Below are 24,370 nucleotides of genomic sequence, written 5' to 3'. Positions count from 1 at the left end.
GGCCTGTCTCCTGTATTTTTTCCTCCTACAAGCACAGTTCCTCTGGCAGATAAACATGCCTAGAATGAAGGGCAGGGACTAAATCCTTTAACATAGAGTGGTGGCAAATGTAGAGAATCTTTTAACTTCTGGACTAAATGGGCTTTAAAAGACCCTCATTTAAGGGCCACTGTCCTCCCTATATGTGCCATTAGTTATGATTTCTATTCAGCAGGGAAGAAGTAATATAGAAACATAAAATAACCTGTGAAATAAAAGATAATATTATGAAATCAAAGGTAATACTCATTGTGGATAAATAGCAATGTGAGAGCTCTGACCTATGTTGACCCTTCTATTCAAGATCCCGTGAGATTTTTATATATATGGTCCTTGTTCTTATTAAACCAACTTCCCACTAAGCAACAATTTAAAATATCTAGTTATTAGCACCATGACCCTTTTCTTACCAACACAACCCCCAAAGCCCACAGCAGGTGATACATTGCATTAGCAAACCACATCACACATACATTAATCTGGTGAAACAACTCAGAATTTTTACTGGGACTCCTAAATTTACCATCTAGAGAGGAAAACACATCAGCTGTTTTCCTAAATTGATGTTAACGAATAACAACTCCCCAGTTGGTGGGTGTTGACCAGTGCAGAGCATCTCACAAACAGGAGTTCACCCAGAAACTGCCAAAAGGCATTTGCTGTTCTACTGTTGTTAAATGTTTTGATTACCAAATTTCATGCAGAGACTTGTGATTTATGCAATTAGTCACAATGAATTTCAAACACTGAATAACTGAAATAAACAGGTGTCAAAAATCCATCAGGCAGGATATCTAATAAATAGCAATTACTGAGAAATCAGGTTTGAATTTCTGTAAGAAATACAGATCAAGTCACTAATCAAAACAGGATAAAATTTTAATACACTTTCAAGGCAAAAAATTCCAGCAGCAAGTTAATAGCATTAGTTATAAATTACCATGTTTAGAATTTAGACACCATAGAATAAATCCATTAAAATGTAACATTTTGATACTGGAATTTTACACAAATATTAGAAATTGTGCCTAAGCTGACTTCTACACCCACTCAGTTCTGAGAGATCAAATACTACACGATTCCTTCAATGAAGGCACATGGTCAGAGCAGCTTTCAAAGGCCATAGTCCTGTTCTATCTCAATATCCATAAATAGCTTAAGTGCCTAATTTTAGGAACAACAAAATGTTGACTGCAATCTGCCACTACTGCTAAATGACTGCCTTTCACAAACACAGGTTTTAGAAGTGCTGCAAGCTGTGCTGGCAGAGTTAGTAGTTTTCAGTGCTAAATTATTTATAACAGTTATTATCCTATTATGCATTTGAAATCCCCAGTCTGGTTTTATTGAGTTACTTCCTGTAACTAAAGCCAATATAACAGGATCTACTAAACACTAGTATTGAATTAATATTTACTTTTCTTGGCCTTAAATACATTTTTTCATTAGATCAAGTTTACCATATTTATATGGTGTATACTGGCCCCATCTTGCCCTGCCAGCAGCAGCTGGTAAAAGCTGACCTGCACTGTTGAAGGCACAGCTTCTGCCCGTCCCTGACAGACCCGAGGGAGGGACTAAGCACACCTGTGGTGAATTTTAAACTGCAGAGACCAACACAAGACTTTATCTGTATCTGATCAATGCTATTTAAAAATCTGTCCCAATTAATCATGACAGCAATTGACAATGCCATCAGATTTGTGCCCCCTTAATTCAGAGCCACAGATGGCTCCCAGCACTGTGACACTGCTCCACTGGCACAGAAACTCAGGTTTGTAATGCCACGTTCCTCTACTGCTCCTGCTTTTCCTAATGAAATCTGCTCAGCTGAACACAACAAACTCCATTCACAGTTCAGGTAAAATTTTGGTGCATTTGTTTTTTTAAGGCCATTGCAACAGCATGAGGAGATTTCATGCCTTCATATTTTATGAAAACTTATAGTCCCCAAAAAAACTACCAGAACATACCAGCATTTGTGGAATCTTTGCTGATATATATATATACATAGTCTGTTTTATTAAAGTTCAGCTACATAAGATAGTTGTTACATTCCCATCACCACTAAATCCCTCAATAAATCATTTATGAGTTCTATTTCTAATAATCTATTAGTTCTGTTTCTATTAGTAATTAAGTATGACTATGCTACTTTTTACAACTGAAAGTGGTAATGTGTATGTGAAAGAGAGAAATAATTCACATACCGTAAACCACTGCAAGAGGACAGTGCAGAAGAGCCCATGACACATAAAATCTGGTAATAAATATCTGAGTTAATAAATATAAATCAGGATAACCCTCCATTTTCCTGTGTTTTTAAGCTGCCCACATCAAAGTTTTCTGCAGATCTTCTAGGCACTAGCGCAGTCCTCAGTTGTGTTCCAACTCCAATCCATCAGAAAACAGGAGAAATTCCTAATCCATACGTGCCTGATGGAACTAGATGATACAGCTGGAATATCTAACTAGGATTTCTGGAGTGGCAGGGTTTGATTGTCCTCTCCCTCCTCCCCCCTCAGCTCATATTTATCTAAAAATGATAGACCATCTAAAGGCAATGCTTCTCCAGGCCTTGCTACTCTACTGGAAGGCACACGATTAAATTTAAGGAGACAATGACCACGTTCCACAAAATATTTTTATTGATTGTGAAAGTAAGAAAACACAGTAAATGCCATCAGATATCATTAAAAAGGTGTGGATTACAGGATGTGGTTTTCATACATACACAAAACAAGAGGAACAGCTTACCTGATTCTTTTCACCACTTTTAAAACACAACACAGCACAGCTGAGATAAAGGCTGCCACAGGAGTTTCCAACAAGTGTTACCTGATGGCAGAACCCTTTAGTGAACTTTCTGTGACTGTTTCATCTCATGGCCTGCCTGCCCTTGGAACCTTGTTTCTGTTAACCTTTAATCTACGTGGCCTACAACTATTTATGTCAATTTGCAAACCTGACTTATAAAATTTGTCTTCATGAAGACCTGCAGATGAGACCTGAACTTGTTCTGAGCAACTCCTTCCAGTTTTGAAATACTTGTGCACTTCAAACTCAGCAAAACCAGTCTGATATTAAAAATATCTCTTACTAATAAGTAAAGTTTGGCTACATTTGCCAACCTTCAATCCAAGCTAAACCGTTTCATCTGAAATGAAACCCATAATGGAGAAGTAAAAAAAGTGTAAAACAGAAAGCTGGCATTTCCACAGGAATGCAAGAGGCAACAATTAGGTAAACTGAGTTATTTATCAGACCAGCAGACATTTACAGCAGATGCAATGGCCAATCCCATCCTTGTGCTACTGCCCAAAAAGGATTGTATCTCTTTGCTTCTGCCTGGAAAAGCCAGTCCATGAGTTAAGATTCTTTGCCTACATCCCTGTGCCAAAGTGTTCTGTATTTGGTGTTTTCAGTTCTTGGCTACGAAATGGGATTAAGTTTTTGCCTAGCTTTCAAAGATTCAATAAATTACAGACTATGAAGTGCTGAGATTCAACAATCCTAGTTATACAGTAATTTAGACAAGGCAATAATCCTGCCTTTTTAGCTATTGCCTAAAAACAACCACCTAGTCTGTGCTCTGTTGAAGGACAGATAAGGGATTTGAAGTGTATGAGAAAAATCTTGTCTGGGGATGCAGAGCAAGTGCCCTTGGCCATCTCATGGAGGAAGGGACAGCACTTAACTCATGATGCTCCACTTGTTGAAAACCTTCCCAGCCACTGTTGCTCCTGCATTAACGCTGTGAGAGTGCTTTATTGAGTTTTGTGCTACACTTGTATCTGAGGGGCAGCGCTCAGTCAGCCCCCAGAAACGTGAGCTCCTTGTTGCTTGTTCCATACCTACCACGCAGCGCCAGCCATGGCCACAACAACGGAGCTCTGCCTTCACTGCAGCCTGCAGCTCTTCAGCTTCCCAACCTGGTATTTGCTATAAAACCTGTATCTTTCTTTGGAAACTAAGCATATGCATCTCCTTATCCTCAGATGAAGATGACTCTGAATTTTGTAGAAGGGTGTTTCACAGTTGAATCCATTCTCAGTTTCTGTCACCATGTTCAACATGGGTCAAACTCATTATTACAGGTAATTTTATCTAAAGATAGAAGAATCTAACCCTAAGGAATGGGTCCCTTTCTCCTCGAAGGACTGATTTTCTGAAGTCAGTGATTTGACTAGTTTGATCCAAGTAGAACAGAACATTTCAAACACCTTGTGCCCCACACTGCATGTACAGATTAACTCAGCATGGACTGTGACAGTGCAGTGGAAGCACCAGAAATGTTACCTGTGTCTTCACTCTGCCTCCTTGACTCCTCTGTGGGATAAGTTTCCTGCTTGAATTAAGTGATGGTCAATGGCTTGTAAGGGTCTAGGGTTTGTGAATTTAGGAGTTGCTGATAATAGGGTGGGAGTTTTTTGTGGTTTTGCTTGGTTTTTTTTTAATATAGTGGCTGTTCCACATCCTTGATTTTACATGTAAACTCATTCTCCTAAGTCATATGAGCATCTTGTTGGAAAGACTAAAGTTTGGACAATTTTATCTTAGCAGAGTTTGATTTCCAGTTTTTCCCTAATTAAGTACTTTAAAATTGGTTTTATATAAAAAATTTAACTAATGATTACATTAAACAACTCGTCTCAGATTGCCTTTTGTCTTGTCTTGATTTTACCTAGCATTGAACCTCCCCTGTTTTGTGCTTACCTGGTCCCTCAAAGGGCAAGAGTTTGGAAGGAATTGGGTCCTTAGAACTCAGGGGGATCAGGTAGAGATCCTTGACATGTCTGTTGTTATTAGCTACAACACCAAAACGACCACGACTGCTAAAATAGGAGTAGAGAGAGATATAGGCAACTTCTTCTTCTTCTGTTGCAGGATGGAAACGAATCAAACACAATTCCTGGAATACAAAAGCAAAGTGGAAAAATTCAACCTGTAACATACCAGCACATGAAATGGTAAAGGGCAAATTCCAGAGGTAAAATAAACTCCACATTTATCACTCCAACTATGCCTTCAGGACAACATTCTAGATTGAAGAGACTACTGCTTTTCAATTTGCAACATAAAAATAGAATTATTGTCATTTTCAGAAACACAAATTACTTGTGTATCTTACATCAAATTGAACAGCTTGAGGCTCAAATGAAAAAGAAATGGAAAATTCTTAGTTTCATGTTTTTCTCTATAATGTCTATCCTTTTTCACCTCTGAAGTGTTTTTAATACTAAAATACATTAAATGATAAGTTCCTTTTTTTTAATATTTGAATTTCAATCTTCAATATTTCAGTTAGTAAATAGTATGAGGATTTAACTACTGTGCTGGAAAGAGAGATCAAAGTTTACAGCTCAATAAACACATTACTAAAATAAATAAAAAATTCAAAGAAGTGGTTTAGGTGGTTTTCTATGTGTGATCTATGTCAGTATTTGCTGTTTACTACTAAGTATTATAAAAAGTTGTCATTTTACATTGCTGTCTATTTCTTCTGGGTTTTGCAAAGGATTTTAAGTGAATACCTTAGAAAGCGAAGATTTGAGTTTGCCAACATAATCCCAGACTGTCTTCGGTGAGATCCTCCCACCAATGTGAATTGTGTCAGGTAAATCCTAAACAAGAAGTATTACACGGTAGTGTGAGAAAAACCAAAAATTACAACCAAAAAAGGCAGTGCATGTTGCCCCATCCCAGTAGCCCAGTGGATAGTTAAATTTTAGTAGAATTTTGTACATATGTTTTTAAATTCAGACAGGCTATTCCTAAATTTGGAGGTGTTTAATCATGGCATGTGACCCAAAGGCCCACAGGATACATGGAACAGATACACACATCAAACATGGGACAGTAGCAACACATCAAAGAGTTCTGTATGCCCATTACTGGCATTTATAGGGAAACTATAATATACATATATATTGGCTTTTATAGGGAAGCTGTTATTTGAAATACAGCTTTTCTCCACATTTGCAGTGACCCCAAGTCATTTGAATTCTGGTGAATTTCCTGTCACAAGGACAGTGAAACTCGTTTCAGCAAAAGCAGCACTCAGAAGAACAAGAAACCCTATTAAGTCCTAAACCACACATTTGTGTTTGAAAATTCCTAAGTCACCTAAAATGCCCTTGAGAGAAAAAAAAGAGAAAGATAAAGCTTTCTACTGTCTCATTATTTGAATGTACAGCCTCTCAGAACAGTATCATCCAACTGGTTTTACTTGAAAATTAGTAACATGGTTGATACTTTTCATAAACAGCTGAACAAAATTTTCTAACAGATCACATCAGTGACCCTTCTAGTTTGAGAACAGAACAAGGCACACACTTTAAAACACTGGCTCCTAGACAAGGAAGCTGATGTAAAGCCATTATTCCATGGCAGATCCTAACATATGTATAAACACGTTGAAAGACAGAATTTCTCACAGATTTGAGAGGAATTTTTTAAAGGCTGAGTTTTTTTCCTTGAGCTACATTTCCATTACTACAAAATGTCCTTTACCATTGCTACAGTTCTAATGTAACTCTATAAACACACAGTGCCCCCAGCCTTTCTAGCAGCAGGAACTGCAGCACAGACCCATTCCAGACACACACACACACCTCACTAAGGTAATCAAAGCACCCGGAGACTGGATAGGCTTTAGTGACAAATTTGGCCACACTCTGCATGTTAATAAATCCTTTCCAAATGGTGTTGAGACGAGAGAGAAAGAGGGAAGTGTCGCTGTCCTGAGGTGAGCGAGGCTCTGAGGCACTGCAAAACAAATCCAAACAGAAAGGTTACAGAATGCCAGTGAGGATGGGCCCTTTATTTTAAATTTTCTTCCCTTCTCCTATTGATCTGATACTTCCTTTTACATAAGTAACAAAATTTTTACTAGATGCTTTGTTAATGTTTTCCATTAACTTGGTAATAGTTAAAATAGCAAAGAATAGCAGAAAATAAACTTGTAGCTGCAGGCAAGCAAAGAGGTGCCAAAAGGTATGACTTTTCTAAAACCAGTTATAGACTTCTCACTAATTAACAATATCCTTCTGAAAGTGATTTTGAAGTAAAAGAACTTGCTATGAATAAAACTTACAAAAGGATATACTCAGCAATATTTATTTTTACTATTTGTGTACACTCAGAATGTGAAAGAAATCCACTTCCTTTCAAACTGACCAATTGGTTAATTTTAATTCATATTTAGATGCAAGAGTATTTTAATACAGGATGAAAATCTGGAAATACCTCTAAGCAATCTCCCCCATGTACTGTCTTTCTAGATATTACTGTATATTCAGACTTCGAAATCTGCATGACACCCTCAAGTTTTATTTCTCTGCTGGAACACAGTAGAATCTTTGTTGATATTCTGTGCATCTATTGATGCACACACTGATGCTCTGAAAACGTTACCAAGCTAGAGAAAGCAAATGAGGAGAGATGGCATTTTAAAAATGTGAATCAGGCTCCCTGAACTTTAAACCTCAACAAGCCTTTTGTTTGAAGGAAAGAGAACAGGATATGGGACACATGGGAATCTGCAGAGCCACGGGAGGGATGTGGCAGCTGCTGAGGATACGCACTTGATGTTGGGTGACTGATGAACCGCCAGGTATCTGGGATCTGGTGAGGAAGAGGGTTTGGTCAGTATTGATTTGGGGACAGTCATAACTGGTTTGGAAGTTTCTTGTTTGGTTTCCACCGTGGAGACTTTGTCAGCTGCGGGCCCAGGACGCAGGGCTGCTGTCACGGTCGCAGAGGAGCTGCCCATGGCTGTCCTGGGGTCTCTGCCAGAAACCGTTACGGTTGTGACAACAGGGCCAGCACAGGAGGCAGCGAGAGCAGAGACCTCTTCAGGGACAGCAGAGTCTGTGCTGTTCTGGCTCTGGCTTGTAGGAGTGTAAGTCCCTTCTGTGGTTGGCTGAGAAACTGTTTCTGCTGCTGGTTCAACATCAATTTCCATTGCGTCGTCAGCGACGGGCTCTTTGTCAGGCTCTGCTGCCGGGGCTGCTGCAGGGCTCTCATACTTGGCCTGCACTTCTGGCTTTGATTTCGACTCCACCTTCTTAGCAGAAGGCCCTGACTTCACTTTCTTAGCTGGTATCTCATCTTCTGATGCTGAAATCTGACCTATAGATTTATATCAAGAGCTTTTGATTAGTATTTAACAGTAGTTTGGAGAAACTATTTCAAAAAAACAAATAAACAAACAACACTTAAGTAACAGTTCTTTAACTGTGCCCAAGGTCAGCATTGTCAATAAATACCTGTACAGATTTTACAGTTCAGGTCAAAAAGGTGGGCTCGATGCTGACTTGTTGTATCCTTCAACATGCTGCTAAAAACATCTAGAGAAGGAGGACTGTTCAAATTGGGTGCAGTTCGGGTTGACTCCTGCTGTTCCTAAAAGTGATTGAACACAAAAAATATTACAGCTGATCATTAACTTCAACAATAAAAAAATACTTGGAAAACTGTTAATTCAGTTTTTTAAAAGAATACATAAAATTCCTTGCTTAAAGCATATCATGTTAGATAAAGTTATCACATGATACACATCCAAATTTCAAGCCACGGTGCTTTTAAGCAGAGCTCTTGTTCACAAAGAAAGGATTTTTCTATAAATTGACATCAAAGGCTAAAAAGCACACAATATTTTTGAAGTGCCTGCAAAATACACCTATCACTGGCTGTTGCAGTCCTTCACACTTGAGGAGTGCTCACAGCGCACCCAGTGGGCAAATGACATCCCCACAGTTCAGTGAAAAAATCTGCCCAAATGTGAAGCTCTAACTGCCATTGCTCCCCCTCCACATCCTCATCTGAAGGAACAGCCCCAGTACTCACATCAGAGTCAGATACTGGTGGAGAATCCTCCATATTGACAGCAGGCACATGTTCCCGTTTTACAGCTGTTTTCTTGATTTCGTGAGGTTTGCTTCTTGACTCCACCTGAAAGAAACAAAACAGTGTTGGTAAAAGCTCACTATATATTTATTTTACTCTGTACTTTGCTGTCATTTGTTATGTGGTAGGGAAGATGTGTATTGAAACTGAATGTTATTAGTGTCTTGCTAGGAAGAAAATGGTGCGTTAACGTATAACGGGTGGTAAAGGCTGGCAAACTTGTTCCTAATTTGTACTTAAGGACATAGGGAAAAAAGCATTACTTACTGCCTTAGCTGGTTTCTCTTTCCACACAGACAGTTCTTTAGATAAAAGTTCTTCTGGCTTCATTCTCACCAGTTTTGACAGGGAGATTTCCTCACGAAGGACACGATGGAAAAGTCCCTGAAAACAGAAGAGACTTTTGCCATGCTGAAGGGAACCTGCTCAGGTAACTGACAATATTACCAGAGCTGAGCAGGCAAAACCTGCTCCAGTTTCTTAAGTCTCTGTTAAAAATATCATCTACTTATAAGCAAACTTGGAAAAGTGCAGCAACCAGAAATCAGGGATGAAATGAATCCCAAATATAATAAATACATCACATCAAATGCTCAGACTGTATAAACACCAATCACCAACTAAAGCAGGCTTTGAACTTCTACTTAAGATAAAAATGTTAAAATGCTTGAATGGCTTTATAATATTTTATCATTTAATTCATAAGTCTCTATTTTGAAACGCCTAATGCTGAGTCTGACATACCATTCAAGCCCAAAAGCACATTTCTATACAAGTTTACTGTTTAAGAATATTCCAAACCTGGTTTTTGGGGTCCTTGAGATTGAACATGATGCTACGATATTTGCTCTTGTATCTGTTGTCTGTCACTTGGAACAAATTAAACATCTCCTTCTCAATGTTGAGTGCCACTTTCCCTACTTCACTCTCTGTCATGACCAGGTCATCACTGTCATTGACTCTGTTGCAAACAAGAACAGGAATGTGTGGTTATGTCAGGGGTAAATGGTCAGGTACAGTCACAAAAACCAAACTTTTCAGAGCTGACCTCAGCTGCCTCCTCACCCAGAAAGGGCTCAAGACTCCTTTAAATGAAACCTCAAAGCCAAACTCTATCTCAGGATCTTGAACTCTGGCAAACTTTAATTATTGGTTTTGATGGCCATGGATGACACAGCTTTGGGAGACTCCTGCTTGTGACACTGCCACCTGGAGTTTCTCTGCCAGGAGTGACACAGGGAGCTCAAGCACCTGAGCTTCAGTCCTTGATTCCCCACTGTGACCAGGATTGTCTTTTCAGAAACATTACCAGAGGGCAGTGCTCTATGGCAAGTCTTTATGGTTGTCATTCTCTTTAATAATTATTGTGGGAAAATCTGTTTATTTTTTTCCTGTCCTAAGTGATAGCTGCCTGTTAACAAGAATTTCTTGTTGTTGATTTTCATGTTGGGACAGGAGGGAATCTCTCCTTCAGTGACCTTTAACTATGGTATTTCCTGTACTATGTTCACTACAACTCTACATCTCCAGACTTTAAAACTCAGAGCACCTACATTATAAAAGCTTCACAGAATTCTAAACTGTTATTTAATCCTTCTACTGTAATTGTCTCAATATAAATGGAATAGTGAGGTTTCTTTTTATAGAAGCTTTATCACATGCACATTTATTTTCTATCAAGAATTTTTATTTCAAATATAACCCTGAGATACTGATTGCACTTGTAGTAATTTGTTGCATAAATTCAATCCCTCAAGACAAACTAAACTCTCCATGCTACTTCTAGGTGTAGCTTCCTATATAAAGTGTTTTGAATTCCCACCTCTTCCATAAAATTTCTTTCAGGGATCGCCGAATATTCTGTCGAATCTGAGAGTTGGGCTGTGACTGGGCAGGACTGGCTGAGGCTTTTGCTTGACTACTTCCAGCTGCAGCTGGCACGGAAGACAGTGAAGGCTTTTTGAGTCCCCCACTCAAACTGGAAGACGGAGCTGCTTTCTTGGCAACTGATGAGCCATGAGAGAGAGGTGACTGTTTGGAAGGAACACTGCCTGAAGAAGGCCAAAGTTTCTTGGGAATGACACCTTTGAAACTTCCAGCAGGTTTAATTGGTGGTTTAGTTAGTGAGGTGTTGGAGTAGGATGGGGACTTCTTTGAAGGCAGATTTTTGGTGAGAGAAGAGGACTGTTTCTCCACAATAGCTACCACAGCCTTCTTTGGTGCCAGTGTGGACTCTGCTCGATCTTCATTCCTTTTCTCTTCCCTTTGAGCTGTTAAAACAAAGAGGAAAGTACAATATTAAAGGCTTAACTTTATAACTTCAGATTCATGAAGACCTAATACCAATATATAAGGAAAAGTCAGTGAAATACCATATCCAGTGAATGCCTACCAGGCAAGCAGTTTAAGCTATTCTCATTTGCCTTGTTAAAAGTAAGTTTTAAAATCATGCCATGGTTGACTTGTTTGTTGAAAATTTTGTGCATAAGAAAAATGGCGGGGGGGAAAAGGCACCACCTTCAAAGATTCCTCAGTGGGATTTCATGGTTAAGCTTCAAAATCAACCCAAATACTTACACATATAAAAAATAAAAATAATGCAATACAATCCACATGCTACATTTAAACAGAGGAAGTCTCATAGTACTTTACAGAATCGGTTAATTACAGAGGTTGACCTGACAACAAAGTCCATGAATTTGAAATTGTACTAATATTACCCTAAGCTGAATATTACTGAAGTTTAATAAAACTATTCAGCTCCTAGCTAGAGTCTAGATTTAAAGAATATTTAAACATTAACACTGCTGTCAGGCTGTAGCCATTGAATTCTCACCATTCTCAAACTATTCCATTCAAAATATTCAGTTTTCCTTTGAAAATTCTAATGTTACTAATGTAATAACTGATACACATTGTTTACAAGAAAATTTACTAAGTCTAAGTAAAAGCTCTTGTTTTCACACGTGTAAAAGATATACTTGCACAGGCATTTAAAAATAAGTATGTTTTTAAATTGCATTTCATCTGTACCACCTTCTGGCACTGACAGGAACAGTTCACACAAAAAAAGCCAAACCCTAAAACGTACACATCTCTCTCCAACAGAACATCATTTACAAGTCATCAAAGTTACAGTGGGCAAACACCAGCATACGGATCCTGAGAGCTCAAATGAGGATGGGTTCTGAGCGAAACTACCAAAAATCAACTCCTATAATAGTGTTGTTTCAAACCTTGTTGGAGGTCTGTAGGTGCGATGTGCAGGACACCTCCTGGGCAACATCCAGGAGTTCCAGTAACTCTACCAAGGACCAGCTGGTCCCTCTTCACCTCCCAGGTCTGCTCTGATGAGAGCAGAAATCACTGGAAAAGGTCTAAACTGTCCTGAGATGGACTTGATGGGGACCAAGCCCTCCTGGGGGGGCCTAGTTCCAAACACCCCCCACATCAGCATAAATTCCCAATGTAATCATCCCTCATACTGCAGAGGATTTGGTATTCTTAAGGGACAAATTAAACTACCTTATTTCTTGAAGAAATGGCCTTGCAAGTTTGTGCATGCCTAGTGGAGAGCAGCCCTTCCCTGGACAGCAGCATGCACTTCCAGCAATGCCCCTCTCACCCCCCTCCCTGTCACTGGCCCCCGGTGCTGGCAGCTCCCATGGACACCAGCAGGAGATGAGCCAAGAAACACCACAGGAACTGACCTTCTGTAAGGTGAAGTGCAAGGGTGTGTGCTCAACTGCTGCTGGAACACAAGAAGCCAGAAGATGCAGAGACACTGTATCTTTGTTCCCAGCTTTCTCCTAGAAGTGTTTTACAACTGAGGACTTTTTCTGAGCCAGATTTAACTACTTCAAGTGTAGTTAACAAAACCCACTGACAAAGTACATTAAATAATTTCACAGGCTGTGATGATTTTGTTATAAATGAAATGCAATTATTACCCTCACACTACTCCCACAGTTTCCCCTAGACTGGCCTTGATTCCTGACTGTCTGAGACCCAGAGTGTCTCTCTGTATGTCTCCCCTAACATTATTCCAGTTGTCAAGAGGACTCTGGCAATGCCAGGAGGGAGGAAGAGGATAAGGAACTATTGCTGGTATGGTTGATTTGGTCAAGCAGGGTCCCCAGAACCTGAGAAGTAACCAGCCAACCTATTTTGAGGTCAGTCTTGAAGAGACAGATGGCAAATACCCAAAACGTGTGCACTGGTAACACTGCAGGAATTACTCCCATTCTCTTTCTCCTGGTTTATTTATCTTCTGCACAGACCTGTACCTTTCCAGGCAGGAAGGACAGCAGCACACTCTGTGACCTGCCACGGCAAGGCAGAACAGAACAGCTTGGCTTGTAAAGTGACAGCAAAATTCAATCCTCAATACTATGTTTAGTTCTTTGTGGTTACAGCAGAAGTATGACTGCAAATTTATTCTCAATTCTCTAACCACTATCTATTTAATGATTAGTTCAAAGTACTTAACAAAAACTATATTGATAGCACTAAAAATAGCAGAATCAAGATACTTTGTGTCCATCAGATGTTGTGTATGTATAAGAACTAGACCAACACCAAACACCATTCTGTTACAAACAGCTATATCACAGTAAGAATAAAGATTTGTAAAATAAATTAATAAATTAATAAAAGCTACTAGTACAAAGCTAGATTGACATTTGTGGGGCTGAAGGTCACCAGAGTCTGTAAGGTCCAAGGACACACAGAGGCATCCTTTAACCTGCCAGCTGACACCATGACTGTTCTTAAGGTGTGTGACTTTTATGCTTCTTCAGCCAGTGGAAAACATGCAGAGAGCTTCCTAGTATTGAGCACACCTGACTGTTTCAAGCTACACTATTTTACACTGATTTCTAGCATCTCCTGAGCAGGACTCATGGACTCATTGATCAGACATGGATGGCACAGATTCTTTATGTACTAACTCAGTCATAAGTGACTTTCAGTTCTCCAGAACTACCAAGGTCCTGTTAAACTGACACTGTCCAATCAAGAATGTGCAGGTTTTGATGAAGAATCCAGAATACTTAGATCCTCTGTACAAACACCTGCACATGAGACTAATGTAAAAAACCCTCTTATCCTGTTTTGACAATGAGAAATCAAAATTTTTGTTCTACCAAGTTTTGGGTTTCAGTGTCAATGTGCTGTCCCATAATTCAGATGAAGCAACTCACTGTGCATTACACGAGTCTTAGATCCAACACCCAGCAGCAGCCAGTGCAGGGTGGGGAAGGATCAGCACTGGCTCTTGGGGTAGCAGATCACTCTCCTACAGATTTATCCACAACATGAGCACACCCCAAAGCTGACAGCACCTCCTGACAGGTATGGGAACATGGTAGGTTTATGTTTGGAAGCACTGAAAGAAAAATGTGCTCTTTTCTGAGAGCAGTATGCCAATACATACGGAGCCTTACTTCTGAACAGATGTCAGAGCTGCTCAGCAAATGGATGAGACAGATCATGGAGCAGGTATTCCCTCAACCCATGATTTCCAAGTGCTTGGCCCTGCAGTCAATAGGCAGCATGAGAAGGCACAGCCAATGCTACTGCACACGTTGGCCACTGTGTCTTATACCATGGTGGGTTTGGTCCTTTCCATCAGTAGCTCCAGTGCACCTATAAATAAATGCCCTAAACCAAATTTAAAATAAAAGGATGAGACGAGCACTGAACTGATCAACTTATCCCACCTAAGAGTTTAACATGGAGTCTCACCACTGGCAGTTTAGAATAAGGCATTTGGTGGTTCTTCTATTCAGCCCTTTAAACACCCAGGTGAACCGCCCTGGCTTGATGTCACAAACACAATTTAAAATAACAGTAATTCCTAATTGCTCCATTTTGTCCCATGGGCCACTTAGGGCAGGAATAGGATCCTTAGTGACTGGAGGGAGGCGTGGGCTAAAGAGACCGAGGTGCAGCTGCAGCTAATGAGCCAACACGTTCCCAAGGTGAAACCCAATGAATCCTCTGGCAGAAAACCCTTCATTGCTCCCAGGCTTAACAAACAGCATTGCTTGGTGTGCTCACTACAGACAGAACTAGATCTCTCCCATCAGGTGTTGACAGACACAGAACCCCTCCCCTGCAGTTACACTTGACATTACAACACACAGCTGTGAACGAGGCTTCTGCACGCAGGGCAGAACTGCCACAGCATCTGCTGGGACAGACGAGCCCGACGGTTCCAGGTGCTTCTGAACCTCTCAACACGGTGTCTCAGCACTGCCAGGCCATTGTGGAGGCCAAATTAAGCAGGATTTCCAAAGTGTAGGGCTGTTAACTTTGCATGAAGAATTTGCAGGCTGTACTTGTATCCCAGCCCCTCACCAACACCCAGAGGCTGCTGGCTAAAGAAAATTTCTTTATAATATAGCATTTAAGTCTATTCTGGCTCTTTCCCCTTTCCCTCTCCACCCAATCCTTCTTTGGAGTTATAGCTTTTGAAAGCCACTTCAAAAACTAATCCTGGTTTCTATATGAGTTATCTCAGCTGTTTTGCTGAAACTATTACCTACTTTTTTTAATTTTTAAATACTAGAATAAATGTGTTATTCCTTTTCTCTGTATGGTTTCAAAATTATTCGTATCACAGCTCTTCAAAAGAACTTGAATTTCTGGCTCTAGTTGACGTTAAAACTTTTAAATGCTGCGGAGATAAACCACAGGCTGTTACACCTGAAGAGCTCATTTCACAATGACTCCAGTAAAGCTGTCTTTTTTGGTGGTTTTCTAAATTTAAAAAAGCATCACAGCTCCTCTTACAGGACATTAAAACACTTCTGTGCAATAAATCTTGCAGCCATGCAGAGTACTGTAATTTTCTCTACAGAATTAAGATTTTGGCATAATGCTGTTCATACACCAGCACTGTCTCTGTGTCTAACATCATCTTAATGTTTCCCCTGTGTTCCCTTCCATCTACATTAATCTACTTTCTTTGCCCAGGATGAAATTCCTCCAGGCAGTGTGAGAGGAGCCGACGGCTGTGTTGTGTCCAGCTTGCACAGAACTTTCTGCAGTGGGAGCAGGACGTCAGGAACCCAGCACTTGAGGGGGCACTGCCCAGCACACAGGCAGCCCAAGCCTGTCTGGCTTTTACTGCTGCTTCTTTTCAGACTTCTCTCTCACTACAACAGTTTTAGGGAAAAAACCAAAACTCCAGCCTTATGCATGGTATATGAACTTCTGTGGCACCAACAGAAAGAAAGCTGGTAACTAACATTTTTCTCCAACAATAATCTGTAAAATTCCACAAAACTAATAATGCAACCTAAGAAGAGAACAGCCACTCATGATCCACCTGTTCAAAACTGGGTATCATATTCACTACTGTTTAAAGTCGTTTTTATGCCTTTAGAGGTAAGAAAATCCAGTGCTGCAGCAGTGCAGTTGTAAAAAACCCATTAGTACCTGCTAGAAAGTATTTACACAGAGAGTGTAAAGGCTGAGCAATTCCATCCTGTGACAAGAGCTGATCTCTAGAGGCACCAGCACTGGCCCTTACACCAGCTGACAGGAACACAGGTGTGCACAGCCCAGTGAGCCAGTCACCCACGCAGGATCTGCCCTGCCAGCGTTTTGGGTGTCACACCAGACTCGGGCAGTGACCTCGGCCTCCAAGTCCCGCGGCTCCTCGGGCTCAGCCGCAGGTGGCTGCGGTGGCCATCCCCGTGCCGTTGTCGCAGCGCTGCAGCTTCTCCGCTCCCAGCAGGGCAAGATGAGGGCAGCCCATCGGCACACAGGGCAGCACAGGCTGCTGGCCTACGAGGGAAACACCTCACCCCTCTGCCAGCAGCTGAGAATTTAACAACCACATTTCCCCTCTGGATAATTGTTGGAGAGGACAGGCAGGATTTCCCAGCCTCCGAACCAGTGTGGTTCAGCAGTTTCCCACTGCCACTCACCCCATGTCCCAAGGAGTCATCTAACACAGGTGTGTGACTTGTGACAGGAATAACCTGAAGAGAGCAGAATTTAACCAACCACCCCCCACCCCCCCCCACCACGCAATGGCCACTACCGAACTTTAATGAGTTCTTCCGAGGTGAAACCTTTTGGAACTGAAACAACGGAGTAAAAGACACGGGTGAGCAGGTGCTTTAGCTGTCCTCAAGCACTCCACAACGGGAAGCTACTTACCAGTTCCGAGCCAGCTGTGCCCAGTCCCGTGCTGGGGCCGCCTGACACCTGAGCCTCGGGCACTGCTGAGCGCCGCTGGGTGCCCCGAAGCCCCCTCTGGTGGCACCGAGCACCGCTGCCCACGGCTGTGCAGATGAGATCTGGGACGGCTGCAGCTCCGAGCTGGTTTGACTGCTCTCTACTCACACCTGCTTCTGCAGGGCTTTTTGTCACTTCCCTCAAAGGTAACTCAGTGCTAGCCCTAATTCAGACGTGTTGGGCTGCTCTCAAATCGGTTTCACTGTTAGTTTTCACTGTTTCCTGCCTAATCTCCTTCCACTTTCAAGATCAAACTTTATTGCTATCATCTGACACATGCTGCCTGCCCCACTGCTGCTCTTCGAAAGCCTCCATCAGTTCTGATCTACACTGCAGTTAAGCTGCCTGTGTGCCAAGCCTCTACATTTAGGCACACAAAGTAAACCTGAGACTCAGAGACAAGGGTCTGCCTGTCCTGCAGTGATTTGTGTTCAAGCCAACCTGCAGCTCTGTGCTGATGCACATCTGTAGCTTTGACACACAAGCTTTATTTTAATCTACATGATACTGTAGTGATCTATCTGATCTGTTATACAGCTGCATCTTTACTCCTATGCCCCTCCTGAGGGAGAGAAGCACCATCTGAGGCAAAAAAAGGGCTTCTTATTTTCCAGACTGTTCACGGATTGGCATCATCACTCCTTGCAGGGACAGGCCATCTTCAGGTTCCAAGTTCAGCACAGATCGGACACAGTGAATCAGCAGCGAACTTGACTCTAAGCGCAAGTGATCACCTCAAAAAAATCCCCTTAATTTGGGGACTAGCACAGAACTTTTTCACTGGCTATGCAGTCAAGTGAGCAAGTTCAAAGAACTGAATTAGTAAAAGAAAGCAAAACAGCAAGAGGGTGGTGAGTGTTTTTAATCAAACTTTCATCACTTTCAGTGTTGATGATGAGATAAACCACCCTCATATGCACAGTGTCTCTGGAAGCTGTACCAGTTTCTGCCCCCCAACCCTTCCCCTGAGCAATGGTTCTCACACTGAATCCAAGCACCCCTGATGGCAGGAGTGCTGGCCTGCTGTCTCCGAGTGCCTCGGGTGTGCTGCTGGGTGTTTGAGAGGCACAAGCCAGGAGCAAGGACCAGCCTTCCTAACTTAAAGAGGTGGCAAAAATCTTCACGTGGCTGCGAGCCACAGGGCACGTGTGACATACCTTGCAGAGCAGAGAAGGGGAGCTCCAGTAGTTCACAGGCAGGAGATGAAAATGGCTCCCCAAGGATCCCAGTGCTCCTTTTAACTGGCTGGGTGCCAGGGAACGTCAGCTTCAGCACCACTATGGTCTGGTCTGCCTCCCTCCACAGGCAGGGCTCACGTCTCGTGCCAGCCCCAGGCCAGCACAGCCCCTGCCAGTCTCACGATGGGAGTTCAGCACTGGAGCCACCAGGTTATTCTCCTGTACAACCCTTCCAAAGCCAGGTCTCCAAGGTGAATTTTTCAGAACTTCGGGCAGACTCATCTTGGGTATGCTGATCATTACTGGTCTGCCAGCAGCCCTTCTGAAAACTCCTCTAGCTCAAACGTTTAGGCCAGACCTACATACAGGGCAGCCAGGTGTCCCAGAAAGTGGACAGTACCAAAATCTGTAATTCTTTTCATTTCCCTGGTACTACTCAATACTTAATGCCTTTCAGGATGGGCCTACATTGCAGAATACAACATTAAGCAAGACACCTTGTCTTTCTAGGAGTCAATTTAGATGCCAGCAGTAGTTCAGTTGTAACAGTATGGAACCTGGCACAGCCTAGTTTTTCCTGTGGGGAAGCACTCATACCCAAAGGAATCCAGTTTACCTACAATCAATCCTGGAAGCAAACATACTTATGACTTAAGAAGCAAAGTTTCAGTAAAATACTATTTTAAGCTAAACCAACAGCAGTATATCCACATCCACTGCACTCAACAGCCACAACTTAAGGTGGCATGATCTTGCCTCAAAAGCAGCATTAGATTGGCACCAGCCTGTGGGTAGACAAGACCTTATCTTTTACTCTTCATATCTACTTAAAACTCCCTACATCACTATTACTTCCTGAGCCATAAATCCTGTCTTTAGTGCACTCTATATTCCTCCTGCTCTCTGTAGAGTGGTTTATTTTCTTTCTTTCCTGTCTTCATGCTGTTATTACATAAAGAAAAAAAAAATCAAGACACAAGGAAATGCACACAAATTATGCATGCTATAATCCCGCCATTTTGATACACAGCAGTTTCTGATGGTGGGGCATCCCACTATCCCTGTGTTCCATTCTCAAAGTCTCCTGATTTTGTTAGAGGTGTACAGGAACAAACAGTCCAAGATCTGTAACTACACACGCACATCCTATTCCCTTTGTGTGTGGAAAAGTTCAGCTGCAGAAGAGATTAATACTGAAAACGGGTGACAAAAGGAAATTTGTATCACCAGAGCCAGGGCTCCTACTTCCAGGAGGTGGCAGCGTTGTTTCTTCGGAATTCCCTGCTGGGAAGCAGGAGCAGGACCACAAACACTGACGTTTCTCTGAAGGAAACTCCCCCTTCCAAACCCCACTTTAGTGAAGTACTGGTACCACATAAGGTATGACCATAATTTGCTATAAATTCACATTGTATCAGTCTGCAGTTAATGTAAACACAAGTTCAGTGATTCCGTGGTCAAGTGCTTGTTGCTCTGAAGCTCTCCCACAAGAACACTTAAGGCTTCCTTTTGAGCTTTTACCTAATAAACCCTCCTCACTTTATGCATGCTTAGCTGCTCTTCTCAGGAAAAGCAGGCAAGCTATTTAAGACATTTTAACACCTGAATTGAGCAAATTGTCACTTTGTGTATTTAAGTCTAATAAATCAGGTGAACTTCAAAGCTTTAAAGCATTAATGAATACTTGCATACTTAGGACTGGGTAGTTTAAAAACTGGGATACTGCAAATGCTTACCCTCCTCCCTTCCCTTTGGGATTCATTTTCTATTTTAAAACTGCATTTGCTGCTGGCTTCTGCTTGACAATTATTAGCAAAAATACGGAAAAAAAAATCTTACAAGTCCTGCTGTTATAACATGGATCTCTGAACAATATTCATACATCTCAACAATCCACATACTTGTGTGAATCTGGAAGCCAGGATGACTTCTGAAATGCAATATAAGGGCTGAGCACTGCATATTAAATTAATAGTAATTTTCCTAACAAAAGTAAAAGCAACTCTTCTGAAAGGAAATGTGACTCAGAGCTAATTTCCTTTTATATGTATACTTCAAATGCTGTCTGAAACTTTAGAAGCACTTGGACTTAATATTCATTTATCAAATCAAGGTATTTCTCATGCTAGTTTTTAAATTACTCAAAAGGATTATTTCCACTGGGCACAGAAAGATGAAAGGAGAAAGACAGTATCATTTTTCAGGCACCAGATTCTGACGTACCAAGTCACTTCCAAGTACAGCCCTAACTCATATCCCCAAAAGACACAGGAAAGTTAGGAAGTGAAGCAACACAAAGTAATGGGGTAACAGAAGGAAAAAAATGTGACTGTTCTGCATAACTGCACAGTAGCAGCACCAAATATCTCTTTTCTTAAACAAATGCAGAACAGGTTGGGAGAAGGGCCCTGGTGGTAGGCTTAGATGCAAATACTCTATATGCTCTGACCAGCCAAGTACATCTTTGGAAGTGACTTGATTTCCTTGGTACTACTTAACAAAACAACTACTTCATGTGATAACAAAGTCTTGTAACTCGCAAGTACTGAGTAAATACATAAAATAAATCTATGTTTGAAATTATAAACTGTCTGATGTATAGAGTATTAGAGAGTGATTCAGTCAATCAGGTAAAGTTTTCATAATTCCTAAAAGGCCTCCTGCACTGAAGTTGCAAACAAGGATTTGGTGAACACGGCTGGAAGCTTTGGAAGAAGGGCAGCCTTCTGAAATACTGCTTTTGGAAGTCCTTTGCCTCTTCTGGACTACAAGTCCTTCATAATCAATGTTCAGAAATGCAGATTTCTAAAGTGGGGGTTGCTTGGTTTTAAGATTTGCATCTAAACCAGACTATGTTTGGTCCAATAAACATGCCTTCCTTGACAGACTAGCTCACACTTAAGAGACTTCTCACTCTCAGATACCTGAAGTGAAGTGAGAGGACTCTCATCAATTTCCCTAATGCTGTAGCTCTTAGGTTTTGAACAGCATATAAAGATTTCTTAAAGAAATAAAATCTGGTAGAGTACTTTTGCAGATGGTGCATTGGCAGCTTCTCAGGAAGATTGCAGCTCAGACCTACCCACTGAAAAGCAGGACATTTTCTCACAAATACACAAACAATTTATCTGGGCATTTAGTAATGGCAGAGTTCCCACATATAAATGCAACTTACCTTAAAAAAAAAAAAATCTGAAGTTTCCTCCTTGCATTTGACATGAGAGTTCTTCATCACACAAACTAGGCTGTTCTCTATTTGTTGCTAAAGTCTGGTATTTACAATGTTTTAGAATCAATTTCACTATTTAGCTGCAAGAATCCATTTTTCTACTGGAAGTGGTTAAATCTGTAAAACCTACAGTGTGGTAAAACTCAAGAGCAAATTCCCTTAAAAAAACCCCTCAAAATTCCTGCCTCAAAACCTATATTCCTGTCTTTTAGAAAAGAAACAAACCCTACAGGAATAAGGACATTTTAAGTGAAATAGTTCTATAGATACCAGTAACTGTCAGAGTCAGAAAAATCTGACCAAAATTAAGCTCTTATAGTTTCATTTATGTTTTTTACTAATTTTAGTTACATTTAAAACACTACTGTTTCTGACAAAAAAAAGCTAAATTTTCTTTAAAATAATCTAAAAGGAATGGAAGTTAATTAAAATATACACCTTAAGGGAATTTACTATACAAGAGATCAAGGGCCTAATATGCAGCAAAAATACACAGAGAAAAATTACAACCATTTAACTTGATGTGGGTAAAGACCATTAAAATAAATCTGGTATGTGCTATGTTCATCAACAGCAATTTAGGGTAGCTTGTGTTCCCTCAGTGCTTAAAAGCTCTAACTAGAAAATCTCATCTGAAATACTAAAGTTATCTGTTACTTTACATGTAAGTGGTCAATAATTAGGTTTACTTATCAAAATAAAATGTAAATTGGCTGAAGTGTGGTTGCAAAAGCTGTGAGAACTGAATTTCTGATTCATTACTCTTCAAAGGAGTACAGTGGAGGTCACATGGTTTGTAACTGAAATGTCAGATTTCATCTCAATTTCCGTAACTGCATTACAAAACTACTCAGTGAGTCAATCAAGAAAACGTCATCAGCAAAAAGACTTGTTCAGGCTTCAAAGCAGTATTTACTTACCTTTGCATGAGTGACAAGGATGCTACTCAAAACCTGCAAAAATATGCAAGGCAGTATCTCTGCCCAACATCCAGCTGAGATGTGCTCTTGTTTGTGTGGATAATGTGTGGAATATGAACAAAGGGCAAAATAAAAAAAGAAAATAAAGGTAATAGAGTTCTGCCTCCCCCTCCCCCAGCATAAAAGTAAAGGATGGTCCTTAAGTTATTTCATGTAAGAAAGAAAAGCAGCAGGAGAATACTTGACAGTTAAAGCTGTTTGCAGAGGTGTCAAGTATCGTTGGATACCACGTTGAAGATTTCACTCTCGGCACCAGGCACTGAAAATGCAAGACCTGAGAGACAGGTGCCAAATCTAAATTACAAAAATACAATTGAAATTAGTACAGGCAATTGCTGATTCACAGTGCACACTGCACAACCTTTTTGTAAAAATTAACACAAATGTCTCAATACTTACCTTCTAGATTAGAAACAGACACTTTCTTTATGGGAAAGATTTCAAGCTTAACCATGCAGTTTTCATCCAGAAATCAGATGGGTAGATCGACAGGCTCTTAATCATACAATTGTCATATGACACATATGAAACTCCTAAAAGTGTCTCTCATTTGTGTGTATCTGTGTGTGAATCTTTGAAGGTGGAGAAAAGTAGTTTGGTGCCACATAAGAAAAAAACCCCCAAATCCTAAACTCCCTAGTTTTGCAGAGCCAAGAATGGATGGGTATTCAAAGAAAATATGATTATTCAGGAATATCCCTAAGCCATACATACATTTGAACAACAGTGCAGATGAAATGGCAGCAGTCCTTTCAGGCTTTACAGCATTGTAATTATGATCGCTGGCCCAGGACGGCGTGACGGGTTCTGCCGCTGGCTCTCGAGCGGGAGCTTGGGTGTTTGCCTCAGTCTTGGCTGTGCTCACAACAGTCTTCTTCACATTCACCTCTCTTTTCTCAGGGAACTGTCTCTTTTGGTTTGAAACTGGTTTGATGCTCACCTGGATAATTAAAAGTAACTTGATTACTAATAACCAAATATATTGCATATTCTACAAGAAGAGAGAATTACACACATGTACACCGTTTTATAGCAAACTCCTTACTTTTATAGTGCACCATTTGAAATTATTTGATTACTTCAAAACCCAGTAATTTGAAGTTTAGTTTAAGAAGCCAAAATTAATCTGACTTAAAGTAAGATAAAGATGCAATTACTTAAAATATCTCCTTGCAAAGGCTGTCTAGATGGCAACGACTTTAAAAGTACTATCTCCATCTAGAGGCAATTATTAAGATTTTTTTAAAACTACAGAAAAACATTTTATTGCCCTTACCACAGGAAAAGGCAAGAAAGTAACAACAAAAAAAGCAACAGAAAGCTCCTCTTCAATGCAGAACTTGGCGGGGTTTTTTTTGAGTCAAAAAGCAGAGCACAGAAATATGACTGGACCATGAACACAAGCTTACCTGCTGCTGAGGTTTTGGCATGCCAGGCTTTTCAGATTTTGGTTTGATCCTCTCTTTAGGTTTTGGTTTTGCATCCTTGCCAGAACTCAAGATTTTCATGGTGGCAGCAGCGTGTTTGAGGATGCAGTCATTGCTGCAGTACACGGAGTCGGGCTGGGCCACGTTGAAACAGCCGGGGCCGATGCACTTGGAAGCACCAGGAGCTTCAATTACCTCCAAATACAGAGAGAAATGGAGCGAGGTCAGACTTCAAATGGGAAACAGCAGGAACATGGAGAAATGCTTACACAGCTCACACACAGACTCTGCAGCTCTGACCTGCACAACTGCCAGCGTGAAAACAACAGCTGTTCATGACACAATACAAACAATCCA

The 24,370-nt window shown here is 40.9% G+C and overlaps 1 protein-coding gene across 3 annotated transcripts in view; it reads right to left on the bottom strand.

Moving 5' to 3' along the window:
* Nucleotides 1-24,370, bottom strand: part of DIDO1 (death inducer-obliterator 1) — a 48,274-nt gene that overhangs the window by 5,962 nt on the left and 17,942 nt on the right. For 2 of the 3 annotated variants that reach the window (XM_041478524.1, XM_041478525.1), the window contains exons 6-16: nucleotides 23,996-24,208; nucleotides 23,301-23,526; nucleotides 10,772-11,219; nucleotides 9,751-9,910; nucleotides 9,217-9,333; nucleotides 8,890-8,994; nucleotides 8,310-8,445; nucleotides 7,626-8,172; nucleotides 6,654-6,807; nucleotides 5,574-5,663; nucleotides 4,756-4,951 (exon numbers count right to left, since the gene is read on the bottom strand). In XM_041478524.1, the coding sequence (XP_041334458.1) occupies nucleotides 4,756-4,951; nucleotides 5,574-5,663; nucleotides 6,654-6,807; nucleotides 7,626-8,172; nucleotides 8,310-8,445; nucleotides 8,890-8,994; nucleotides 9,217-9,333; nucleotides 9,751-9,910; nucleotides 10,772-11,219; nucleotides 23,301-23,526; nucleotides 23,996-24,208 (2,392 nt within the window). Of the gene's footprint in view, nucleotides 1-2,669; nucleotides 2,878-4,755; nucleotides 4,952-5,573; nucleotides 5,664-6,653; nucleotides 6,808-7,625; nucleotides 8,173-8,309; nucleotides 8,446-8,889; nucleotides 8,995-9,216; nucleotides 9,334-9,750; nucleotides 9,911-10,771; nucleotides 11,220-23,300; nucleotides 23,527-23,995; nucleotides 24,209-24,370 lie in introns of those variants that run through there. The other variant, XM_041478526.1, reaches the window with a different exon arrangement.

Source organism: Pyrgilauda ruficollis, unplaced genomic scaffold (assembly GCF_017590135.1).
Source record: "Pyrgilauda ruficollis isolate IOZ18807 unplaced genomic scaffold, ASM1759013v1 scaffold45, whole genome shotgun sequence".
NCBI classification, from domain to species: Eukaryota; Metazoa; Chordata; class Aves; order Passeriformes; family Passeridae; genus Pyrgilauda; species Pyrgilauda ruficollis.
The sequence above is the reverse complement of the archived record's forward strand: the minus strand, read 5'-3'. Positions and strand labels throughout refer to the sequence as shown.